Below are 21,968 nucleotides of genomic sequence, written 5' to 3'. Positions count from 1 at the left end.
GCATGATTTGTTAAACGTTCGTACTGCACTGAGACAGACTATGCAAAATGTCATACTTTACCAGGGGTCATCACTGCTGTCACAGTCGCTGCAATATGTGCACAGTGTAATTCCACTGTGTCGGCACAGTGCATATCAACCAGTTAATCATTAGCCCAAGAGACCTCTGTAGCAATGTAAGTCAATGACCGCAAGTGGTGTAAACGCCAGAAATTACCACTCGGCAGCTGGGCTTTCTGCAGCAGCACATCCAGGCTGGGATAGTGGCGTAAAAATTGCTGTACCATCAGGTTGAGGACAAGATCCATACTGTGTGAGACTGCCCGGCGTAAGTCCACCACCAGGTTCGCACTGGGTTTCACTCACTCCAGGTTCAGTGGAGACAGCCATTGTTCTAATTCGGCCTTGATATCTGTCCATGACGCTTAACCTGTGTGACTGCATTCTCCAAGGCATATGAATTAAAACACTGACTGATGGTGGTTTTCCCCGGCTGCGCATTATGGGGGTGGGGGGATAATCTCTGCACTGTTGGAAAGTATGTCTTATTAAGGGAGAGGTTGAGGGCACAGGTGGAGTACCCACAGGAGGTGTAGGAGGCAGAAACAGTAGAGGAAGGGTTATATACAGAGGTTTGTCCCGCAAGCCTTGGGGATTCCAAGCTTTGATATCAAGTAACACTTTTGCGTCTAGTGTTGTAGCTTACCATTCCTTTCTGTGTAGTGGTTTAGTTCTCCAAAACTAGGTGTGGTGTTTAGTGATTTAGTTCTCCAACCTTTGTTGTCTAGCATTTTAGTTCTCAATCGTCTGGTGGGTATTGGTTTTGTTATCCAACTTTAGGTGTTTAGGACTTTAAACTATTAGACAACAGGGCTTGAAGACCTAGTTATCTATATTCTGATGTATAGTGGTTTAGCTATCCAACTTTAGGTATTTAGTAATTTATTTTGCCAAGCCCAGAAGCCTAGTAATTTAGATCTCCTTTTTGTAATGGTTTAGTTCTCCATTCCCAAGCACCCTGCAAGACATATGGAGCATTCCCTTCCCTGCCTGTACCCACAGCCACCAGAGTCACCCACTGCCCAGGCAGTGAGATGTAGCTCCCCTGTCCATGCTTGCTTGTCAATTTGTCAGTATTGAAATGCACCCTGTCACACATCGATTTTTTTTTAAATAATGGGTGATGTGCCTACGCCACACCAGCATGTTGCAGACAACATCTTTCTTAGTCCCCCAGTACCAGTTGCCTAGTCACCATTACTTCTATGAGACGGCCATCAGCTTTCGATATCCGCCTGTATCCACAAGGCAGAATGCCTGCATTTCTAAGGTCATCAGACTGGATTCGACATTCAATTATTACAGTGATCATAGAATGGGAGTCACGCAGAACGACCCACTATACTCTTTGAAGCAAAGAGCTCTCAGCTGGCCCCTATCATCCAGACAATTACACAAATGGTCGATGATCAACCGAGAAGGCCGGAGGCAGTTCACAACAATTTGTTATCCGTAAACTAAAAGCGAGTGTACTGCATATACACTTCTGGATTACAGTGCATGGAATGTGTGTATAAACCACTGTATGATCACTACTAACTCCACGATAACTCCTTGCTGCAACCACCAATCCTGTTTTTAAACAAAAAATTAAATACAGGCCATTTGGACGCCATTCTTCTTTTGAGGTTCACACCATCTGGGTCTTCCATCCCTTCTTTCTAGGAGTAGCAGTCATCCTCCAAGCTCATCCACTCACTTGGTTGACTACTCAGTTGGTTGACTTGCTGCCACAAGTCTTGTCTTTTACATCAATCTTTTAAGAGACCATAACTGCACAAACGATTGCTGGATGCTGTGCTGACAGAGGGTGGAGTAGGCTGAACACGACACAAACTGCTGGACTGTGAGTGATGTGCAGGCGCCGATGTTAAGGTGTATTGAGAAACGTGATATGCTCATTGTCTGAGATCAGTCAAAAATAGCAGGCATGTCCACTTCTGTAATAGCTGACAGGCTTTCTCTAATGACTGTAGCGGGTAAAATACTGGAAGTTTTTCCACATTGACAGAGGAGAAAGAAGCAGCAGATGTGGTTAATGGGCTGGTCGGTGGTTGGCGAGGCCCGCTAGTTCGCATTCTAGGGCAGTGAGATTGCCAGACTGACACATGTTAATTGAATATTACATGCATGGACTCGCACATGCACAAATTATTGGATTTTTAACCTCTACTCCGTAGTTTTTTACAAAGTTGGCAGATAACGTGAGTTGAGTCATCCTTTGTGGTCTCAAAAAAAGGGCCAGGCTAGCCAGGATTTGCTGCTCCTGCGAACTTCAGACCTGAGTTGTGACTGATGATTCAGTGCTTGTCATGGTTGCATCACTCACTGTCTGTGTGTGAAGCCACAATGTAACCTCCTCCTCCACCTACTCTCTTGAGCTTCTCAGCTGTGTGCCTTTGGGTTCACACCACTATCTATTCTCCCATTCCTCCCCTTGAGAATCACAATACTCCTCTTCCTGCCCTGATAGCACAGTACAATCCACATGAGCCTCAGGTATCTGAGTCGCATCAGGATCCCCTACATTCCCAGGGGTTAACGTCTGGTGATGAGGGTCTGGATTCTGCTCAGACACTACTTAGTCCAGCTGCAAAAGATGCAGATGCTTTCCTCCTCTTGAGTCTGTGAATTTTTGGGGCACAAATGTGATGCTCATTGAATCGAATGTGCAAACAGCTCTGAAGACTTGACCATCTGTTGTTCCCCACAGTCAGTTGGGTGGTTGGGGAATTGTGATGCGCGGGAAAATCAAGGGTAATTGTGGTGCCCCTTAGGAGGACTGTACTGTGTGAGATGTTAAGGTGGAGGAAGAGTAGGAAAGGTGCCTTCTTGCAGAGCTTGCCATCCACTGGAGTACATTCTGTCACTCATCTACAAGGCATACCCATGTGCGGCTGCCAAAGAAAGAGTTGAGTCCATCCAGTAACAGAAGTTGTCAAAATGGTGCAATTTGTCACTGCAGTAAAACAAACCTACTTCACATCTCTCATATCATCTCTGTTTCAGAAAACAAAAGTACTGAATAGATGTTTAAACTCTCCTCGTCCCCCAACTCCCCCCTTCCTTATCCATTCCTCTTAGCTGAATACTTTGCCTCATTCTTTAAGTTGAAGATTGACAACATAACGTAAACCTTATGCCTAAAGTCCACAAATCCCCTTCTTATAACTACTCAACTCTTCTCCTCCAAAACCAACTTCACCATCACGGAAGATCTACTTTATTCTTCACTCTTCAAATCACATCTGCAATCACTTTCAGTCAACTACCTGTGTTAAGATCTTTAAATTTTTATAACATATGTGGTATGCCAAGCTGATATTTGTGCCATCTGAGTGTGGATGATCAAAAATAACATTTAAGATGTTGCATGAGGTGTGAGTTCTCCCAGCTAAGAAGGCTTACACCACTCCTCTTAGCTGAAGACTTTGCCTCATTCTTTAATCAGAAGATTAGGCAAAAGCTTTACCTTATGTTGTCAAAGTTCCCACAGCCCTTCCTTATAACTACCCAACTCTCCTCCTCCAAAACCAACTTCACCATCACGGAAGATCAACTTACTCCTTTACTCTCCAAATCACGTCTGACCACCTGTCAACTTGGCCCAATCCCATCCCACCTCATTCCAAACCTTACAATATTTTTCATCCCAAAACTAACCCACCAACTGTTGTCTTCCCCTCATGGTTCAGACATGCCTCCATCACACCCATCCTCAAAACGAGCTCCCTTGACCCATCCTTTGGGTATACCCATCGCCTCAAATCACTTCTCCCCTAAGCTTCAAAACTAGTGGAACAGAAGATCCAGTTTGAACTTTTCTCAAATCTATCCTCCTGCTCCCTCTTTGACCGCTTACAATCTGGCTTCCGAGCACACCATTTCACTGAAACTGCCCTAACTAAAGTCAACAATGACCTACCAGCCACCAAATCCAAGTGGCACTCTTTTGTCTTCCTCCTCCTCCTAAACCTGTCCTCTGCCTTTGACACCCTGGATCATTCCCTGGTACTACAGACTCTCTCATCTCTTGACATCACAGACTTGGCGCTTTCTTGGATCTCCTCATATCTAACAGTCAGGACACTCAGTATCTCCCACTCACACACCACTCCTCTCACCCAGATATGTCAGTGCCCCTAAGGTTGAGTTTTAGCACCCCTGCTCTACTCCATCTACACATTCAGCCTGGGGTAGCTCATAGGGTCTCATAGATTTTAGTATCAGCTCTATGCTGATGACACACAGATAACCTCCTTACTGTTCCAGAATCCCGCAATGTGAGTCATTTCATCTTTCATTTTTGGTAGGTTTCTAAAACTTAACGTAGATAAAACCGAATTCAACATCTTTCCACCATCTCACCCAAACCCCCCCAAACTGACCTATCCACCAAAATCAATGGCTTGAATGTGATTTTTCCTTCAAATCTAAGATCCAAATCCATTTTTTTTCTACTGAGTCGAACTCAGAAATTTCTACCGAATCCGCAAATTCCTCAACCATGAATCTGCAAAAACACTACTGCGTGTCTTCATCATTTAACGCCTCGACTACTGCAAACCTCTTGCTCTGTGTCCTCCCTTGTAAAACTGTCACACCCATCCAATCTACCCTAAATTCTGCTGCCCTACTAATCCACTTGTCACGCTGCTATTCCCTGACTTCTCCCCTCTGTCAATCCCTGCACTCGCTCCCCATTGCCCAGAGACTCCGGTTCTGAACCCTAAGTTTGGCATACAAAGTGATCCAAAACCTGTCTCCTCTATACATCTGTGACCTAGTCTCCTGGTACTTACCTGCACGCAACCTCAGATCGTCACAAGATCTCTTTCTCTACTTCCCTTTTATCTCCTCTTCCCACAATCACATACTAGATTTCTCGCTTAAATCCCCTCAACTCTGGAACCGTGTCCCTCAACATTATCATACTATCGCCTACCATGGTAACCTTCAAAATGAACCTGCAGAAATACCTCTTTCGACAAGCCTACAACCTACATAAGCAGCTCTACCCTCACCTATTGTATCCTCACCCTTCCTTTGTAGACTGTGAACCCTCATGGGTATACCTCATTTCTGGTATACCAAGCTGATATTTGTGCCACCTGTATGGCTGATCAAAAATGACATTTAAGATGTTGCATGAGGTGTGAGTTCTCCCAGCTAAAAAGGCTTACACTGGTCCCTTATCCACTAGATCCTCATAAAACTTCAATTCCAAGTTGTAAATGCTAGGAGAGACCCTGATCCCTGCATGGCCTATGGCAGACTGATGCTGTGCCATTTACAAATTTCTACTGTGGGTCAATTGATACCACTTTTCCTTGTGTCTTTCCCTCATTTTAGCTGTTTCGGAAGCTTTTTGTCACCCCTTAAGGTGTTGTCTATGCATTTGATTTTGCCTCCCATTGAGTCCAATGGGTTTTGGGAACGTTCGTCAAACCGTTTGGCGAACTGTTCGGCGATCGGAGGTCTGTTCGTTGAATCCAAACCAAACCTGAAAAGGTTCGCCCATCTCTGTTTATAACGTCTGTTTTTTTTTCCCTCATCTGTTTTTGAAAACTAATGAAATTAAACTCTCTGAACTTTTTTTTTCATTATTGACTCTGAACAATGAATAACTTAAAAAATGGCTACAAATAGAAAAGTGTTCTTTTTTTGTCTATTTTTATTGGATCCTGACAGATTTTAGTGACAGCGTCCAAATAGATGAGAATAGGACATGCCCTATATTTCAAGGATTGGACACATGGATCCATTTTTAAAATGTATGTGTGTATTGGTCAGTGAAATTCAATGGGTCCATGTGGTGTCTGTACACATCCACCTGTTGTCCGTGTGATCATAATGTACATTTCTAGGTGTAATATCAAAGAATTGCAAATATACCAACCATTGTTTCTGCATTTTATCATAATTGTCATTATTTGTAAATAATTACACTGCTCATAAATAACATGTCAGGAGAGCATAGTAGAATTATTATTAATGGACAGATAAGACGTGACGCTATTTTCTGTCATGTAAAATGAACTTGGTTTACAGTGGGAGACTGTCAATGTGTTACAAACAAGGATCTGTGTTATAAATATAAAAATATTGTAATTTTTAATAAATATTCACCTTTAAAAGCCTAGTGTGGAGTAGAAGAGTATATGCCGCCTCAGTGTAGTTTTCACAGTCCAAGTGCAGGTCTCTAAGCTTGTATAGGTATCTTGAAAAATAAATAGGAAATAATGTATTGTGAGAAAACGACATAATATCTGTACACGTGGTTTTAAACCAATGTCACAATCAATAAATGTTTCCTAACAATTCACACTACAAAACAATGTATTCACTTTGCTGCATGTATAACTGACATCATTTCATGTTGCTATAATTCTTCAAAACAAATTCTTCCATGCTTTCTTTCTTAATGGATTTTGCACACATTGCTGACACTAATGCATAATTTTAAAATGAAGGTTGTATAAATACAGAAGACAAATATGATCCTAAAATCTGTGTATTTTCAGAAGAATTTTATATAGACTGGGGAGAATAAGTATTTGATACACTGTAGGTGGAAAAACTTGCAAAATCGGCAAAGAATGGAGAGGTATGTAATCTTTTATCATAGGTACACTTCAACTGTGAGAGACAGAATCTAAAAAAAAAACCTAGAAAATCACATAACATGATTTTTAAATAATTAAATTGCATGAAATAAATATTAGATCACCTTCCAACCAGCAAGAATTCTGGCTCTCTCAGATCTGTTGCAGTGTGTGCAAACTTGGTCAAGAACTACAGGAAACGTCTGACTTCAGTTATGCAAACAAAACTTAAAATTTGGTACAGGAACCTTTATTTTTCTATTGTATCAAATACTTGTTTCATGCAATAAAATGCAAATTAATTATGTAAAAATTAAACAATGTAATTTTCTGGTTTTTTTTTAGATTTTGTCTCACAGTTGAAGTGTACCTTCAATAAAAAATACAAAAAACTCTCCATTCTATGTAGGTAGGAAAACTTACAAAATCGGCAGTGAATCAAAAATGTATTTTCCTCACTGTATTTAAAAAAAAAAATACTACTGAAATCTTAATTCATAATAAAGAAAAACATTCACATTTCAAACAGAGCGACATTTACAGTACCCACTTCAAGTTGGCAAGTACTTACAGATCCTGAACATATGGCTACGTCCAGGAAATTTTGCATGTGCAGGATCTGTGTGTGTGCGATAGCCTAAAGTTGTTCAGCTGATGTGTTTGGCACTTTGTAATGTTAAATTATGTTAATAAATTAGATTTTATGGCTAAATAGCATCATTAAAGTAACATGAGGTCAAAGAGTATAAGTGGGGATTATCATGTTCATATGACTTTTTGAGTTTAAATCTGCTAAATACTATCTTGGTATCTGTCTCGGGAAACTTTTTTTTTGTTTTTTTTTTTACTTTTTAAAGGGAGCCTGACAGCTGATTCACATGCAGCATGTAATAGGAACTGGCTCTATGACTTCAGCCAAATACATGTTTTTCTTTGAAACACCACTGTGTATCAGAATTAAACATACTTTTCCCTTTATTTGCACAGCCCATACAATTTATTGTACACACAGAACCATTTTATATACACATATCTATGCAATATATTAACACAGCACCATACTTTATACTACATACACAGGTTCATACTATATACTTAATTATGCTTTTCACATCACAAAAGATACACTGAGGCTGCTTTATATACAGTTGAAACCAGAAGTTTATATACACTGAGAAAAACATGCAGATGTATCATTTTGTATAACGTCTGACATGAAATTAGTTTCCCACTTTAGGTGAATTAGGATTACCATAACTATTAATATTTTCCAAGTGCCAGAATAATAATAGAGAGAGAATGTTTTAAGGCATTTTTATTACTTACTGCAAAGTCAAAAGTTTACATGCACTAAGATTACTATGCCTTTAAACAATTTTGGACTGCCCATATGATGATGTCATGTGTTTGGAAGCTTCTTATACATTTTTTGGCAACATCTCAGTTATTTAAAGACACCTGTGGATGTATTTTAATGTACACCTGAAACACACCACTTATTTGTGTAGCATCATGGGAAAGTCTCAAGAAATCAGCCAAGATATCAGGAAGAGAATTGGACTTGCATAAGTCTGCCTCATCCATGGGTACAATTTCAAGATACCTGAAGGTGCCTCATTCATCTGTACAAACAATTACATGCAAGTACAAACAAGATGGGAATGTTCAGCCATCATACAACTCAGGAAGGAGAAGGGATATTTGTCCCAGAGATGAACGTGCTTTAGTCCGACATGTGCATATCAACCCAAGGACAAAAGCAAAAGACCTTGTGAAGATGATGGTGTAAACTGGTAAGATTGTGTCATTATCCCCAGTGAAATGAGTACTGTATCAACATAGGCTGAAAGGCCGCTCTGGCAGGAAGAAGCCATTACTCCAAAAGAAACATAAAAAAGCCAGAATAATGCTTGCAAATGCACACAGGAACATAAACCTTAATTTTTGGAGAAATGTCCTGTGGTCTGATGCATAATAACCATCATTACGTTTGGAGGAAAAAGGGAGAAGCTAGGAAGCCTAAGAACATCATCCCAACTGTAAAACACAGGGGTGGCAGCATCATATTGTGGGATTGTTTTTCTGCAGGAAGGACTGGAGACTGCACCAAAACTCAGGCCCAGTGTATTACACTCCACAATGTAAGTGGCAGAACGTGGCTGGAAGATATATGACAAACAGAACTGACGTAGATCCACTTAGTGCCAATTTAACCCCTTTACCCCCAAGGGTGGTTTGCACGTTATGGACCGGGCCAATTTTTACAATTCTGACCACTGTCCCTTTATGAGATTATAACTCTGGAATGCTTCAACGGATCCCAGTGATTCTGACATTGTTTTTTCAAGACATATTGTACTGTATGACAGTGGTAAAATTTCTTTGATATTACCTGCGTTTATTTGTGAAAAATTTTGCAATTTTCCAAATTTGAATTTTTATGCAATTAAATCACAGAGATATGTCACACAAAATACTTAGTAAGTAACATTTCTCACATGTCTACTTTACATCAGCACAATTTTGGAACCAAATTTTTTTTTTGTTAGGGAGTTATAAGGGTTAAAAATTGACCAGCAATTTCTAATTTTTCCAACACCATTGTATTTTAGGGACCACATCTCATTTGAAGTCATTTTGAGGGGTCTATATGATAGAAAATACCCAAGTGTGACACCATTCTAAAAACTGCACCCCTCAATGTGCTCAAAACCACATTCAAGAAGTTTATTAACCCTTCAGGTGTTTTACAGGAATTTTTGGAATGTTTAAATAAAAATTAACATTTAACTTTTTTTCACAAAAAATTTACTTCAGCTCCAATTTGTTTTATTTTATTAAGGGTAACAGGAAAAAATGGACTCCAAACGTTGTTGTACAATTTGTCCTGAGTATGCCGATACCCCATATGTGGGAGTAAACCACTGTTTGGGCGCATGGGAGAGCTCGGAAGGGAAGGAGTCCCGTTTGACTTTTCAATGCAAAATTGACTGGAATGGAGATGGGATGGCATGTTGCGTTTGGAGAGCCACTGATGTGCCTAAACATTGAAACCCCCCACAACTTACACCATTTTGGAAAGTAGACCCCCTAAGGAACTTATCTAGATGTGTGTTGAGCACTTTGACCCACCAAGTGCTTCACAGAAGTTTATAATGTAGAGCCGTAAAAATAAAACAAAAATTTTTTCCCACAAAAATTATTTTTAGCCCCCAGTTTTGTATTTTCCGAGGGTAACAGGAGAAATTGGACCCCGAAAGTTGTCCAATTTGTCCTGAGTGCGCTAATACCCCATATGTGGGGGGGAACCACCGTTTGGGTGCATGGGAGGGCTCGGAAGGGAAGGAGCGCCATTTGGAATGCAGACTTAGATGGAATGGTCTGCAGGCGTCACATTGCGCTTGCAGAGCCCCTAATGTACCTAAACAGTAGAAACCCCCCAAAAGTGACCCCTATATTGGAAACTAGACCCCCCCAAGGAACTTATCTAGATGTGTTGTGAGAACTTTGAGCCCCCAAGTGTTTCTCTACAATTTATAACGCAGAGCCGTGAAAATAAAAAATCTTTTTTTTCCTACAAAAATTATTTTTAGCCCCCAGTTTTGTATTTTCCCAAGGGTAACAGGAGAAATTGGACCCCAAAAGTTGTTGTCCAATTTGTCCTGAGTACGCTGATACCCCATATGTTTGGGTAAACTCCTGTTTGGGCACACGGGAGAGCTCGGAAGGGAAGGAGCACTGTTTTACTTTTCAACGCAGTATTGGCTGGAATTGAGATCAGATGCCATGTCGCATTTAGAGAGCCCCTGATGTGCCTAAACAGTGGAAACCCCCAATTATAACTGAAACCCTAATCCAAACACACCCCTAACCCTAATCCCAACGGTAACCCTAACCACACCTCTAACCCAGACACACCCCTAACCCGAATTCCAACCCTATACCCAACCTTAAATGTAATCCAAACCCTAACCCTAACTTTAGCCCCAACCCTAACCCTAGCCCTAACCCTAACCCTAGCCCTAACCCTAGCCCTAACACTAGCCCTAACCCTAACCCTAGCCCTAACCCTAACCCTAACCCTAGCCCTAACCCTAACGGGAAAGTGGAAATACATTTTTTTAATTTTTCCCTAACTAAGGGGGTGATGAAAGGAGGTTTGATTTACTTTTATAGCCAGTTTTTTAGCGTATTTTTATGATTGGCAGCTGTCACACACTGAAAGACGCTTTTTATTGCAAAAAATATTTTTTACGTTACCACATTTTGAGAGTCATGTGAGGTCTTGTTTTTTGCGGGACGAGTTGACGTTGTTATTGGTAACATTTTTGGGCACGTGACATTTTTTGATCGCTTTTTATTCCGATTTTTGTGAGGCAGAATGACCAAAAACCAGCTATTCATGAAATTCTTTTGGGGGAGGCGTTTATACCGTTCCGTGTTTGGTAAAATTGATAAAGCAGTTTTATTCTTCGGGTCAGTACGATTACAGCGATACCTCATTTATATCATTTTTTTATGATTTAGCGCTTTTATACGATAAAAACTATTTTATAGAAAAAATAATTTTTTTTGCATCGCTTTATTCTAAGGACTATAACTTTTTTATTTTTTTGCTGATGATGGTGTATGGCAGCTCATTTTTTGCGGGACAAGATGACGCTTTCAGCGGTACCATGGATATTTATATATGTCTTTTTGATCGCGTGTTATTCCACTTTTTGTTCGGCAGTATGAGAATAAAGCGTTGTTTTTTGCCTCGTTTTTTTTTTTCCTTACGGTGTTTACTGAAGGGGTTAACTAGTGGGACAGTTTTATAGGTTGGGTCGTTACGGATGCAGCGATACTAAATATGTGTACTTTTATTGTTTGTTTTTTTATTTAGATAAAGAAATATATTTATGGGAATAATATTTTTTATTCTTTATTTAGGAATTTTTTTTTTATTTTTTTTTTACACATGTGGAAATTTTTTTGTTTAGTTTTTTACTTTGTCCCAGGGGGAGACATCACAGATCGCTGATCTGACAGTTTGCACAGCACTCTGTCAGATCACCGATCTGTCTGAGAGCACTGCAGGCTTACCAAGCGCCTGCTCTGAGCAGGCACTTGGTAAGCCACCTCCCTCCATGCAGGACCCGGATGCCGCGGCCATCTTGGATCCTGGTCTGCTACAGGGAGGGAGGTAAGGAGACCCTCGCAGCAACGCGATCACATCACGTTGCTGCGGGGGTCTCAGGGAAGCCCGCAGGGAGCCCTGGAAGTACTATTCCATCCATGGGAGTTTAGGCCCACCCCACAAGGACGGAATAGTATGTCCAATGACAGAAAGGGGTTAAATCTCCATTTTTTTGGGGGAGACTGCACCAAAACTCAGGCCCAGTGTCTTACACTACACAATGTAAGTGGCAGAACATGGCTGGAAGATATATCAAAAAACTGTAGTACAATTTCAATCTCCCTACAATGATCTCAGGACAAGTATGGCAGCAATAAAAAGGACTGCTGCACACAAAAGTATGGACAAAGAAACAAGAGAACTGTGCAGAAAGGAGGAACAGGATTTTTGCTTTTAAAAAAGCAGTTGGTTTGCACAGCGGCGTACAAACAGCAATGCAGCTATCAGGGAGCCTTATAGGGCAGCCTAATAAGCTACAGCGCTAATGCACAAAAATATAAACTCCACTGTCTCTGCAAAGAAAAGGTGGTGTTGGACAGTGGAAATCGCTGCAGCACAAGCAGTTTTGGGGCTTAATCTTCCCTCCCTAACTATATCACTTCTTCTGATGCAGCTGCAGCAACCTCTCCCTATGCTACGATCGACAGAAGTAAGATGGTGGTTGGCATGCACGCCCCTTTATAGCCCCTGTGACGCCGCAGAAAGCAAGCCAATCACTGTCATTCCCTTCTCTAAGATCGTGGGGACCGAGGCCTATGTCATCACGCTGCCCACTCTCTGCGTCCTTCTTCATTGGCTGAAAAATGGCGCTGAAAACGTCATACGAAACGCGACTTTGGTGCGCTGTTCGCCGACCTCATGGCCGATCCCACACTAGGATCGGGTCGGGTTTCATGAAACCCAACTTTGTGGAAAGTCGGCGATTTTTGAATTTGTCCGATCAGTTTCACTCAACCCTAGCTGCGACATGTTAAGCAATGGCTGTCACTAGGGTTGAGCGAAACGGGTCGTTCATTTTCAAAAGTCGCCGACTTTTGGCAAAGTCGGGTTTCATGAAACCCGATCCGACCCCTGTGTGGGGTCGGCCATGCGGTACGCGACTTTCGCGCCAAAGTCGCGTTTCAATGACGTGCCATTTCTCAGCCAATGAAGGTAAACGCAGAGTGTGGGCAGCGTGATGACATAGGTCCTGGTCCCCACCATCTTAGAGAAGGGCATTGCAGTGATTGGCTTGCTGTCTGCGGCGTCACAGGGGCTATAAAGGGGCGTTCCCGCCGACCGCCATCTTACTGCTGCTGATCTGAGCTTAGGGAGAGGTTGCTGCCGCTTCGTCAGAAGCAGGGATAGCGTTAGGCAGGGTCCATTAACCACCAAACCGCTTGTGCTGTAGCGATTTCCACTGCCCAACACCACCTTCGGTGTGCAGGGACAGTGGAAGCTACATTTTTTTTTTTTCCCCTCAGCGCTGTAGCTCATTGGGCTGCCCTAGAAGGCTCCCTGATAGCTGCATTGCTGTGTGTACGCCGCTGTGCAAACCAACTGCTTTTTTCAAAGCACAAATCCTCTTGTTCCTTCCTTTCTGCACAGCTATCTTTTTTGTTTGTATACACTTTTTATTTAATTTGTGCATCAGTCCACTCCTTATTGCTGCCTGCCATACCTGGCTGAGATTACTGCAGGGAGATAGTAATTGAAGGACACTCCCTGTTTTTTTTTTTTTTTTTTTGTGGGAGATTAAGATTGACATTTCTGCTAGAGTGCCATCCCTGTGTGTGCCATCTCTCAGTCAGTGGGCCATAGAAAGCCTATTAATTTTTTTGCTTGATTTGGGTTATAAAATCTACCTGAAAAAATCACTACATCAATCAGTGGGAGAAAAATATTGGCCTCAGGGCTTGTGTGCCACTCCTGACTCCTGTGTGCATCATCACTCACTCAGTGGGCCATAGAAAGCCCTTTTTTTTTTTTTTTGCTTTATTTGGGTTCTAAATTCTACCTGAAAAAATCAATAAATCAATCAGTGGGAGATTAATATTGGCCTTTGGGCTTGTGTGCCAGTCCTAAGCGTGCCATCTCTCTCTCTCAGATAGTGGGCCATAGAAAGCCTATTTATTATTTTTTTTATTGGGTTTATAAATTTTCCCTGGAACAAAAAAAAAAAAAGTGGGAGATTAATATTGGCCTCTGGGCTTGTGTGCCAGTCCTGAGCGTGCCATCTCTCTCACAAATAGTGGGCCATAGAAAGCCTATTAATTTTTTTGCTTGATTTGGGTTATAAAATCTACCTGAAAAAATCACTACATCAATCAGTGGGAGAAAAATATTGGCCTCAGGGCTTGTGTGCCACTCCTGACTCCTGTGTGCATCATCACTCACTCAGTGGGCCATAGAAAGCCCTTTTTTTTTTTTTTTGCTTTATTTGGGTTCTAAATTCTACCTGAAAAAATCAATAAATCAATCAGTGGGAGATTAATATTGGCCTTTGGGCTTGTGTGCCAGTCCTAAGCGTGCCATCTCTCTCTCTCAGATAGTGGGCCATAGAAAGCCTATTTATTATTTTTTTTATTGGGTTTATAAATTTTCCCTGGAACAAAAAAAAAAAAAGTGGGAGATTAATATTGGCCTCTGGGCTTGTGTGCCAGTCCTGAGCGTGCCATCTCTCTCACAAATAGTGGGCCATAGAAAGCCTATTTATTTTTTTGCTTGATTTGGGTTATAAAATCTACCTGAAAAAATCACTACATCAATCAGTGGGAGAAAAATATTGGCCTCAGGGCTTCTGTGCCAGTCCTGAGCGTGCCATCTCTCTCACAAATAGTGGGCCATAGAAAGCCTATTTATTTTTTTGCTTGATTTGGGTTCTAAAATGTACCTGAAAAAATCACTACATCAATCAGTGGGAGAAAAATATTGGCCTCAGGGCTTGTGTGCCACTCCTGACTCCTGTGTGCATCATCACTCACTCAGTGGGCCATAGAAAGCCCATTTTTTTTTTTTTTTGCTTTATTTGGGTTCTAAATTCTACCTGAAAAAATCAATAAATCAATCAGTGGGAGATTAATATTGCCCTTTCTGCTTGTGTGCCAGTCTTGACTCCTGGGTGTGCCATCTCTCTCTCTCTCTCTCCAATTGTGGGCCATAGAAAGCCTATTATTTTTTTAGCTTGATTTGGGTTCCAAAATCTACCTGAAAAAATCACTACATCAATCAGTGGGAGATAAATATTGGCCTCTGGGCTTGTGTGCCACTCCTGACTCCTGTGTGCGTCATCTCTCACTCAGTGGGCCATAGAAAGCCTTTTTTTGTTTTATTTGTTTTCTAAATTCTCCCTGAAAAAATCATTTTATTTTATTTGGTTTCTAAATTCTTCCTGAAAAAATCATTTTATTCTATTATTTTTTTTCCTAAAGTCTCCCTGAAAAAAACAAAAAAAAACAAATCAGTGGGAGATTAATATTGCCCTTTCTGCTTGTGTGCCAGTCTTGACTCCTGGGTGTGCCATCTCTCTCTCTCTCTCCAATTGTGGGCCATAGAAAGCCTATTATTTTTTTTAGCTTGATTTGGGTTCCAAAATCTACCTGAAAAAATCACTACATCAATCAGTGGGAGATAAATATTGGCCTCTGGGCTTGTGTGCCACTCCTGACTCCTGTGTGCGTCATCTCTCACTCAGTGGGCCATAGAAAGCCTTTTTTTGTTTTATTTGTTTTCTAAATTCTCCCTGAAAAAATCATTTTATTTTATTTGGTTTCTAAATTCTTCCTGAAAAAATAATTTTATTCTATTATTTTTTTTCCTAAAGTCTCCCTGAAAAAACAAAACAAAACAAATCAGTGGGAGATTAATATTGCCCCTTCTGCTTGTGTGCCAGTCTTGACTCCTGGGTGTGCCATTTTTCTCTCTCTCTCCAATTGTGGGCCATAGAAAGCCTATTATTTTTTTAGCTTGATTTGGGTTTCAAAATCTTCCTGAAAAAATCACTACATCAATCAGTGGGAGATAAATATTGGCCTCTGGGCTTGTGTGCCACTCCTGACTCCTGTGTGCGTCATCTCTCACTCAGTGGGCCATAGAAAGCCTTTTTTTGTTTTATTTGTTTTCTAAATTCTCCCTGAAAAAATCATTTTATTTTATTTGGTTTCTAAATTCTTCCTGAAAAAATCATTTTATTCTATTATTTTTTTTCCTAAAGTCTCCCTGAAAAAAAAAAAAAAAACAAATCAGTGGGAGATTAATATTGCCCTTTCTGCTTGTGTGCCAGTCTTGACTCCTGGGTGTGCCATCTCTCTCTCTCTCTCTCCAATTGTGGGCCATAGAAAGCCTATTATTTTTTTAGCTTGATTTGGGTTCCAAAATCTACCTGAAAAAATCACTACATCAATCAGTGGGAGATAAATATTGGCCTCTGGGCTTGTGTGCCACTCTTGACTCCTGTGTGCGTCATCTCTCACTCAGTGGGCCATAGAAAGCCTTTTTTTGTTTTATTTGTTTTCTAAATTCTCCCTGAAAAAATCATTTTATTTTATTTGGTTTCTAAATTCTTCCTGAAAAAATCATTTTATTCTATTATTTTTTTTTCCTAAAGTCTCCCTGAAAGAAAAAAAAAAAAAAAAACAGTGGGAGATTAATATTTACATTTGTGCTTCAGTGACAGTCCTGCGTGTGTGGCATCTCTCTCATTTGTTGCCACCAACAACAGAGTGTGTAACATTGTGCCTGATTTTCGTTGTGGTCTCACTCACCTGTAAAGGGGTAGCTAAATCATACTGAAGTTATAGCTCACCGTGTAATTTGTGTGACAGCAACAAATACCGTTAGTTTGTTTACGTTTTTAAAACAATGAGGAAGTCTGGTGGAAGAGGTCGTGGCCGGGGGCGTTCATTGTCAGCTGGTAATGAGGGTAGTGGTAGTGGTGGAGCATCAGCTGGTCGTGGGAAAAAAAATATTGCACCTAAGACTGGGGCTGTGGAGCCAGGTTCGTCGTCTGGCTACACAAGGCCTCGAACGCTCCCTTTTCTGGGAGTAGGAAAACCGCTTTTAAAGCCGGAGCAGCAAGAGCAAGTTTTGGCTTATCTTGCTGACTCAGCCTCTAGCTCTTTTGCCTCCTCTCGTGAAACTGGTAAATGTCAAAGCAGCGCATCGTTAGTGGATGTTCACGGTCAGGGACAAGTCGCTTCCTTGTCCTCTTCAGCAAAAACAACAACAGAGAAGAATGCAGCAGGCGACACAACGGGTTACTCCATGGAGCTCTTTACACATACCGTCCCTGGCTTAGAAAGTGAAGCAGTTAACAGTCCATGCCCATTACAAGTTGAATCTGACATGGAGTGCACTGATGCACAGCCACAGCCAGACTACTATGCTGGTCCTTTGACTCAGACCACAACATTGCCCTCGCAGGGTAATGATCAAGAATCAGACCCTGATGAGACTATGTTGCCCCATCACGAACGCTATACCACCGACCGACACGGTGACACAGACGAAGTTGCACACGAGCTACAAGAAGAGGTAATAGATGACCCAGTTCTTGACCCCGATTGGCAGCCATTGGGGGAACAGGGTGCAGGCGGCAGCAGTTCTGAAGCGGAGGAGGAGGGGCCGCAGCAGGCATCAACATCGCAACAGGTTCCATCTGCCGGGCCCGTATCTTGCCCAAAACGCGTGGCAAAGCCAAAACCTGTTGGAGGACAGCGTGGCCATCCGGTTAAAGCTCAGTCTGCAATGCCTGAAAAGGTATCCGATGCTAGAAAGAGTGCAGTCTGGCATTTTTTTAAACAACATCCAATTGATCAGCGCAAAGTCATCTGTCAAAAATGTTCAACTACCTTAAGCAGAGGACAGAATCTGAAAAGTCTCAATACAAGTTGCATGCATAGACATTTAACCACCATGCATTTGCAAGCCTGGACTAACTACCAAACGTCCCTTAAGGTTGTAGCACCCTCGGCCAATGAAGCTAGTCAGCAACGCAACATCCCTTCCGGCAGTGTAGGGCCACCATTTTCCGCACCACCTGCAGTATCTGGGCAGGTTTCTTTGCCAGGCCAAAGCAGTCAGGGTCAGGGAATCACCAGTTTCGTAGTAGGAAACACTGCATCTAGGGCACCGGCGGCAACAATACCATCTCCCACCGTCTCTCAGTCTGCCATGTCCACCGGCACCCCCGCTAGTTCCACGATCTCCAGCTCTCCAGTCCAGCTCACCCTACATGAGACTATGGTTAGAAAAAGGAAGTACTTAGCCTCGCATCCGCGTACACAGGGTTTGAACGCCCACATAGCTAGACTAATCTCGTTAGAGATGATGCCCTACCGGTTAGTTGAAAGCGAAGCTTTCAAAGCCCTGATGGACTACGCTGTACCACGCTACGAGCTACCCAGTCGACACTTTTTTTCCAGAAAAGCCATCCCAGCCCTCCACCAGCATGTTAAAGAGCGCATCGTCCATGCACTCAGGCAATCTGTGAGCACAAAGGTGCACCTGACAACAGATGCATGGACCAGTAGGCATGGCCAGGGACGTTACGTGTCCATCACGGCACACTGGGTAAATGTGGTGGATGCAGGGTCCACAGGGGACAGCAAGTTTGGGACAGTTCTGCCTAGCCCACGGTCTAGGAAACAGTTGGCTGTAGCCGTTCGCACCCCCTCCTCCTCCTCTTCGTCCTCCTGCAGAAGCGAGAGCTCGTCCACAGACCGCAGTCGCACAACCACTCCATCCACAGCTGCCACTGTTGCACACCAGGTCTCCCATTATGGGGCAGCTACTGGCAAACGTCAGCAGGCTGTATTGGCTATGAAGTGTTTGGGCGACAACAGACACACCGCGGAAGTTCTGTCCGAGTTCTTGCAGAAAGAAACGCAGTCGTGGCTGGGCACTGTAGATCTTGAGGCAGGCAAGGTAGTGAGTGATAACGGAAGGAATTTCATGGCTGCCATCTCCCTTTCCCAACTGAAACACATTCCTTGCCTGGCTCACACCTTAAACCTGGTGGTGCAGTGCTTCCTGAAAAGTTATCCGGGGTTATCCGACCTGCTCCTCAAAGTGCGTGGACTTTGCTCACATATCCGCCGTTCGCCCGTACACTCCAGCCGTATGCAGACCTATCAGCGTTCTTTGAACCTTCCCCAGCATCGCCTAATAATAGACGTTGCAACAAGGTGGAACTCAACACTGCACATGCTTCAGAGACTGTGCGAACAGAGGCAGGCTGTTATGTTTTTGTGGGAGGATACACATACACGGGCAGGCAGTAGGATGGCAGACATGGAGTTGTCAGGTGTGCAGCGGTCGAAGATTCAAGACATGTGTCAAGTCCTTCAGTGTTTTGAGGAATGCACACGGCTGGTTAGTGCAGACAACGCCATAATAAGCATGAGCATCCCCCTAATGCGTCTGCTGATGCAAAGTTTGACGCACATAAAGGATCAGGCGTCTGCAGCTGAGGAAGAGGAAAGCCTTGATGACAGTCAGCCATTGTCTGGCCAGGGCAGTGTACAGGACGAGTTAGCGGGCGAAGAGGAGGAGGAGGACGAGGAGGATGATGGGGATGATTATATTTTTAATGAGGAAGCTTTTCCGGGGCCACTGGAAATTGGTGGCGCGGCAAGGCCGGGTTCTGGTTTTTGGAGGGACACAAGTGACGTGGATTTGCCTGAAACTGCCCCTCAACCAAGCACAACCGCAGATTTGAGAACTGGAACTTTGGCCCACATGGCGGATTATGACTTACGTATCCTCAAAAGGGACACACGCATAACTAAAATGATGAACGATGACGATTACTGGTTGGCCTGCCTCCTTGATCCTCGCTATAAAGGCAAATTGCAAAATATAATGCCACATGAGAACTTGGAACTAATATTAGCAACCAAACAATCAACTCTTGTTGACCGTTTGCTTCTGGCATTCCCTGCACACAGCGCCCGTGATCGTTCTCACACGAGCTGCAGGGGCCAGCAGACCAGAGGAGTTAGAGGGGCAGAAATCAGAAGTGGCGTTGGCCAGAGGGGTTTTCTGACCAGGTTGTGGAGTGATTTTGCTATGACCGCAGACAGGACAGGTACTGCTGCATCAATTCAAAGTGACAGGAGACAACATTTGTCCAGTATGGTTACAAACTATTTTTCATCCCTTATCGATGTTCTCCCTCAACCGTCATTCCCATTTGATTACTGGGCATCAAAATTAGACACCTGGCCAGAATTGGCAGAATATGCATTGCAGGAGCTTGCTTGCCCGGCAGCTAGTGTCCTATCAGAAAGAGTATTCAGTGCTGCAGGTTCAATACTAACAGAAAAAAGGACTCGTCTGGCTACCCAAAATGTAGATGATCTAACCTTCATTAAAATGAACCACAACTGGATTTCGAAATCTTTTGCCCCACCTTGCCCGGCCGAAACCTAGCTTTCCTATGAAAAGGTCTTGCCTGTGGACTGTTCTGAATGCCTTTTCCAATCTCGTAATTTTCTGCACCTGATTGTCCAGCATACGACATGTTTACACCTCACTAAATGGCCAAACTCCCCACACGGGGCCGTGGTATCGACACTTGGCGACAGCACCCGTGAGAGTGCTGTTTGTCTGAAGAGGTGGGTGTGCCCGCTTTTGGTCGACGGCACTGCCACTGGGTCCCTCCTAGTACAATAAAGTGTCTCTGGCGGTGGTGGTGCGCACCCAATGTCAGACACACCGTTGTAATATGAGGGGCCCTGGGCCTGTACCGCCGGCCACAAGACAGTTCCCCCCCCCCAGCTCAAACAGTGCTCTACCACTTGCAAAATTATCTCACAGCTCCACCAATGTTTAGTCTATGCGCTGACATCCTTCAATGCCTGCCACTGACAATACCATTGTATTGACATTATTGTTATGTTAGGCCTTCGAAGCCTGTCTGCGGTCACTCCTTCCACTATGCCTCCACTGACCACACCACTGCTGCCCGTGTACCCCTGGAACCAATTTAAAATTGCCTACAGCCAGCCCAATTTTTTTATTTTAGGCCTTCGATGCCTGTCTGCGGTCCGTTCTTTCTACTACTACTACACTGACCAGGCCACTGCTGCCCGTGTACCCCTGGAACCAATTTAAAATTGCCTACAGCCATGTGTTATTATTTTAGGCCTTCGATGCCTGTCTGCGGTCACTCCTTACAATATGCCTCCACTGACCACACCACTGCTGCCCGTGTACCCCTGGAACCAATTTAAAATTGCCTACAGCCAGCCCAATTTTTTTATTCTAGGCCTTCGATGCCTGTCTGCGGTCCATTCTTTCCACTACTACTACACTGACCAGGCCACTGCTGCCCGTGTACCCCTGGAACCAATTTAAAATTGCCTACAGCCATGTGTTATTATTTTAGGCCTTCGATGCCTGTCTGCGGTCACTCCTTACAATATGCCTCCACTGACCACACCACTGCTGCCCGTGTACCCCTGGAACCAATTTAAAATTGCCTACAACCAGCCCATTTTTTTATTCTAGGCCTTCGATGCCTGTCTGCGGTCCATTCTTTCCACTACTACTACACTGACCAGGCCACTGCTGCCCGTGTACCCCTGGAACCAATTTAAAATTGCCTACAGCCATGTGTTATTATTTTAGGCCTTCGATGCCTGTCTGCGGTCACTCCTTACAATATGCCTCCACTGACCACACCACTGCTGCCCGTGTACCCCTGGAACCAATTTAAAATTGCCTACAGCCATGTGTTATTATTTTAGGCCTTCGATGCCTGTCTGCGGTCACTCCTTACAATATGCCTCCACTGGCCACACCACTGCTGCCCGTGTACCCCTGGAACCAATTTAAAATTGCCTACAGCCAGCCCAATTTTTTTATTTTAGGCCTTCGATGCCTGTCTGCGGTCCGTTCTTTCTACTACTACTACACTGACCAGGCCACTGCTACCCGTGTACCCCTGGAACCAATTTACAATTGCCTACAGCCATGTGTTATTATTTTAGGCCTTCGATGCCTGTCTGCGGTCACTCCTTCCACTAGGCCTCCACTGACCACACCACTGCTGCCCGTGTACCCCTGGAACCAATTTAAAATTGCCTACAGCCAGCCCAATTTTTTTACTTTAGGCCTTCGATGCCTGTCTGCGGTCACTCCTT

At 43.2% G+C, this 21,968-nt stretch overlaps 1 protein-coding gene across 1 annotated transcript in view; it reads right to left on the bottom strand.

Moving 5' to 3' along the window:
* The window catches only part of DOCK2 (dedicator of cytokinesis 2), a 1,209,209-nt gene that overhangs the window by 432,484 nt on the left and 754,757 nt on the right, over positions 1-21,968 (bottom strand). The window contains exon 37 of the mRNA XM_069763868.1: positions 6,190-6,280. Coding sequence (XP_069619969.1) covers positions 6,190-6,280 — 91 coding nt within the window. The remainder of the gene's footprint in view (positions 1-6,189; positions 6,281-21,968) is intronic.

The sequence above is a fragment of the Ranitomeya imitator genome, chromosome 4 (assembly GCF_032444005.1).
Source record: "Ranitomeya imitator isolate aRanImi1 chromosome 4, aRanImi1.pri, whole genome shotgun sequence".
Lineage (NCBI taxonomy): Eukaryota > Metazoa > Chordata > Amphibia > Anura > Dendrobatidae > Ranitomeya > Ranitomeya imitator.
Note: the sequence above shows the minus strand (reverse complement) of the source record. Positions and strands in the feature narration are given on the sequence as shown.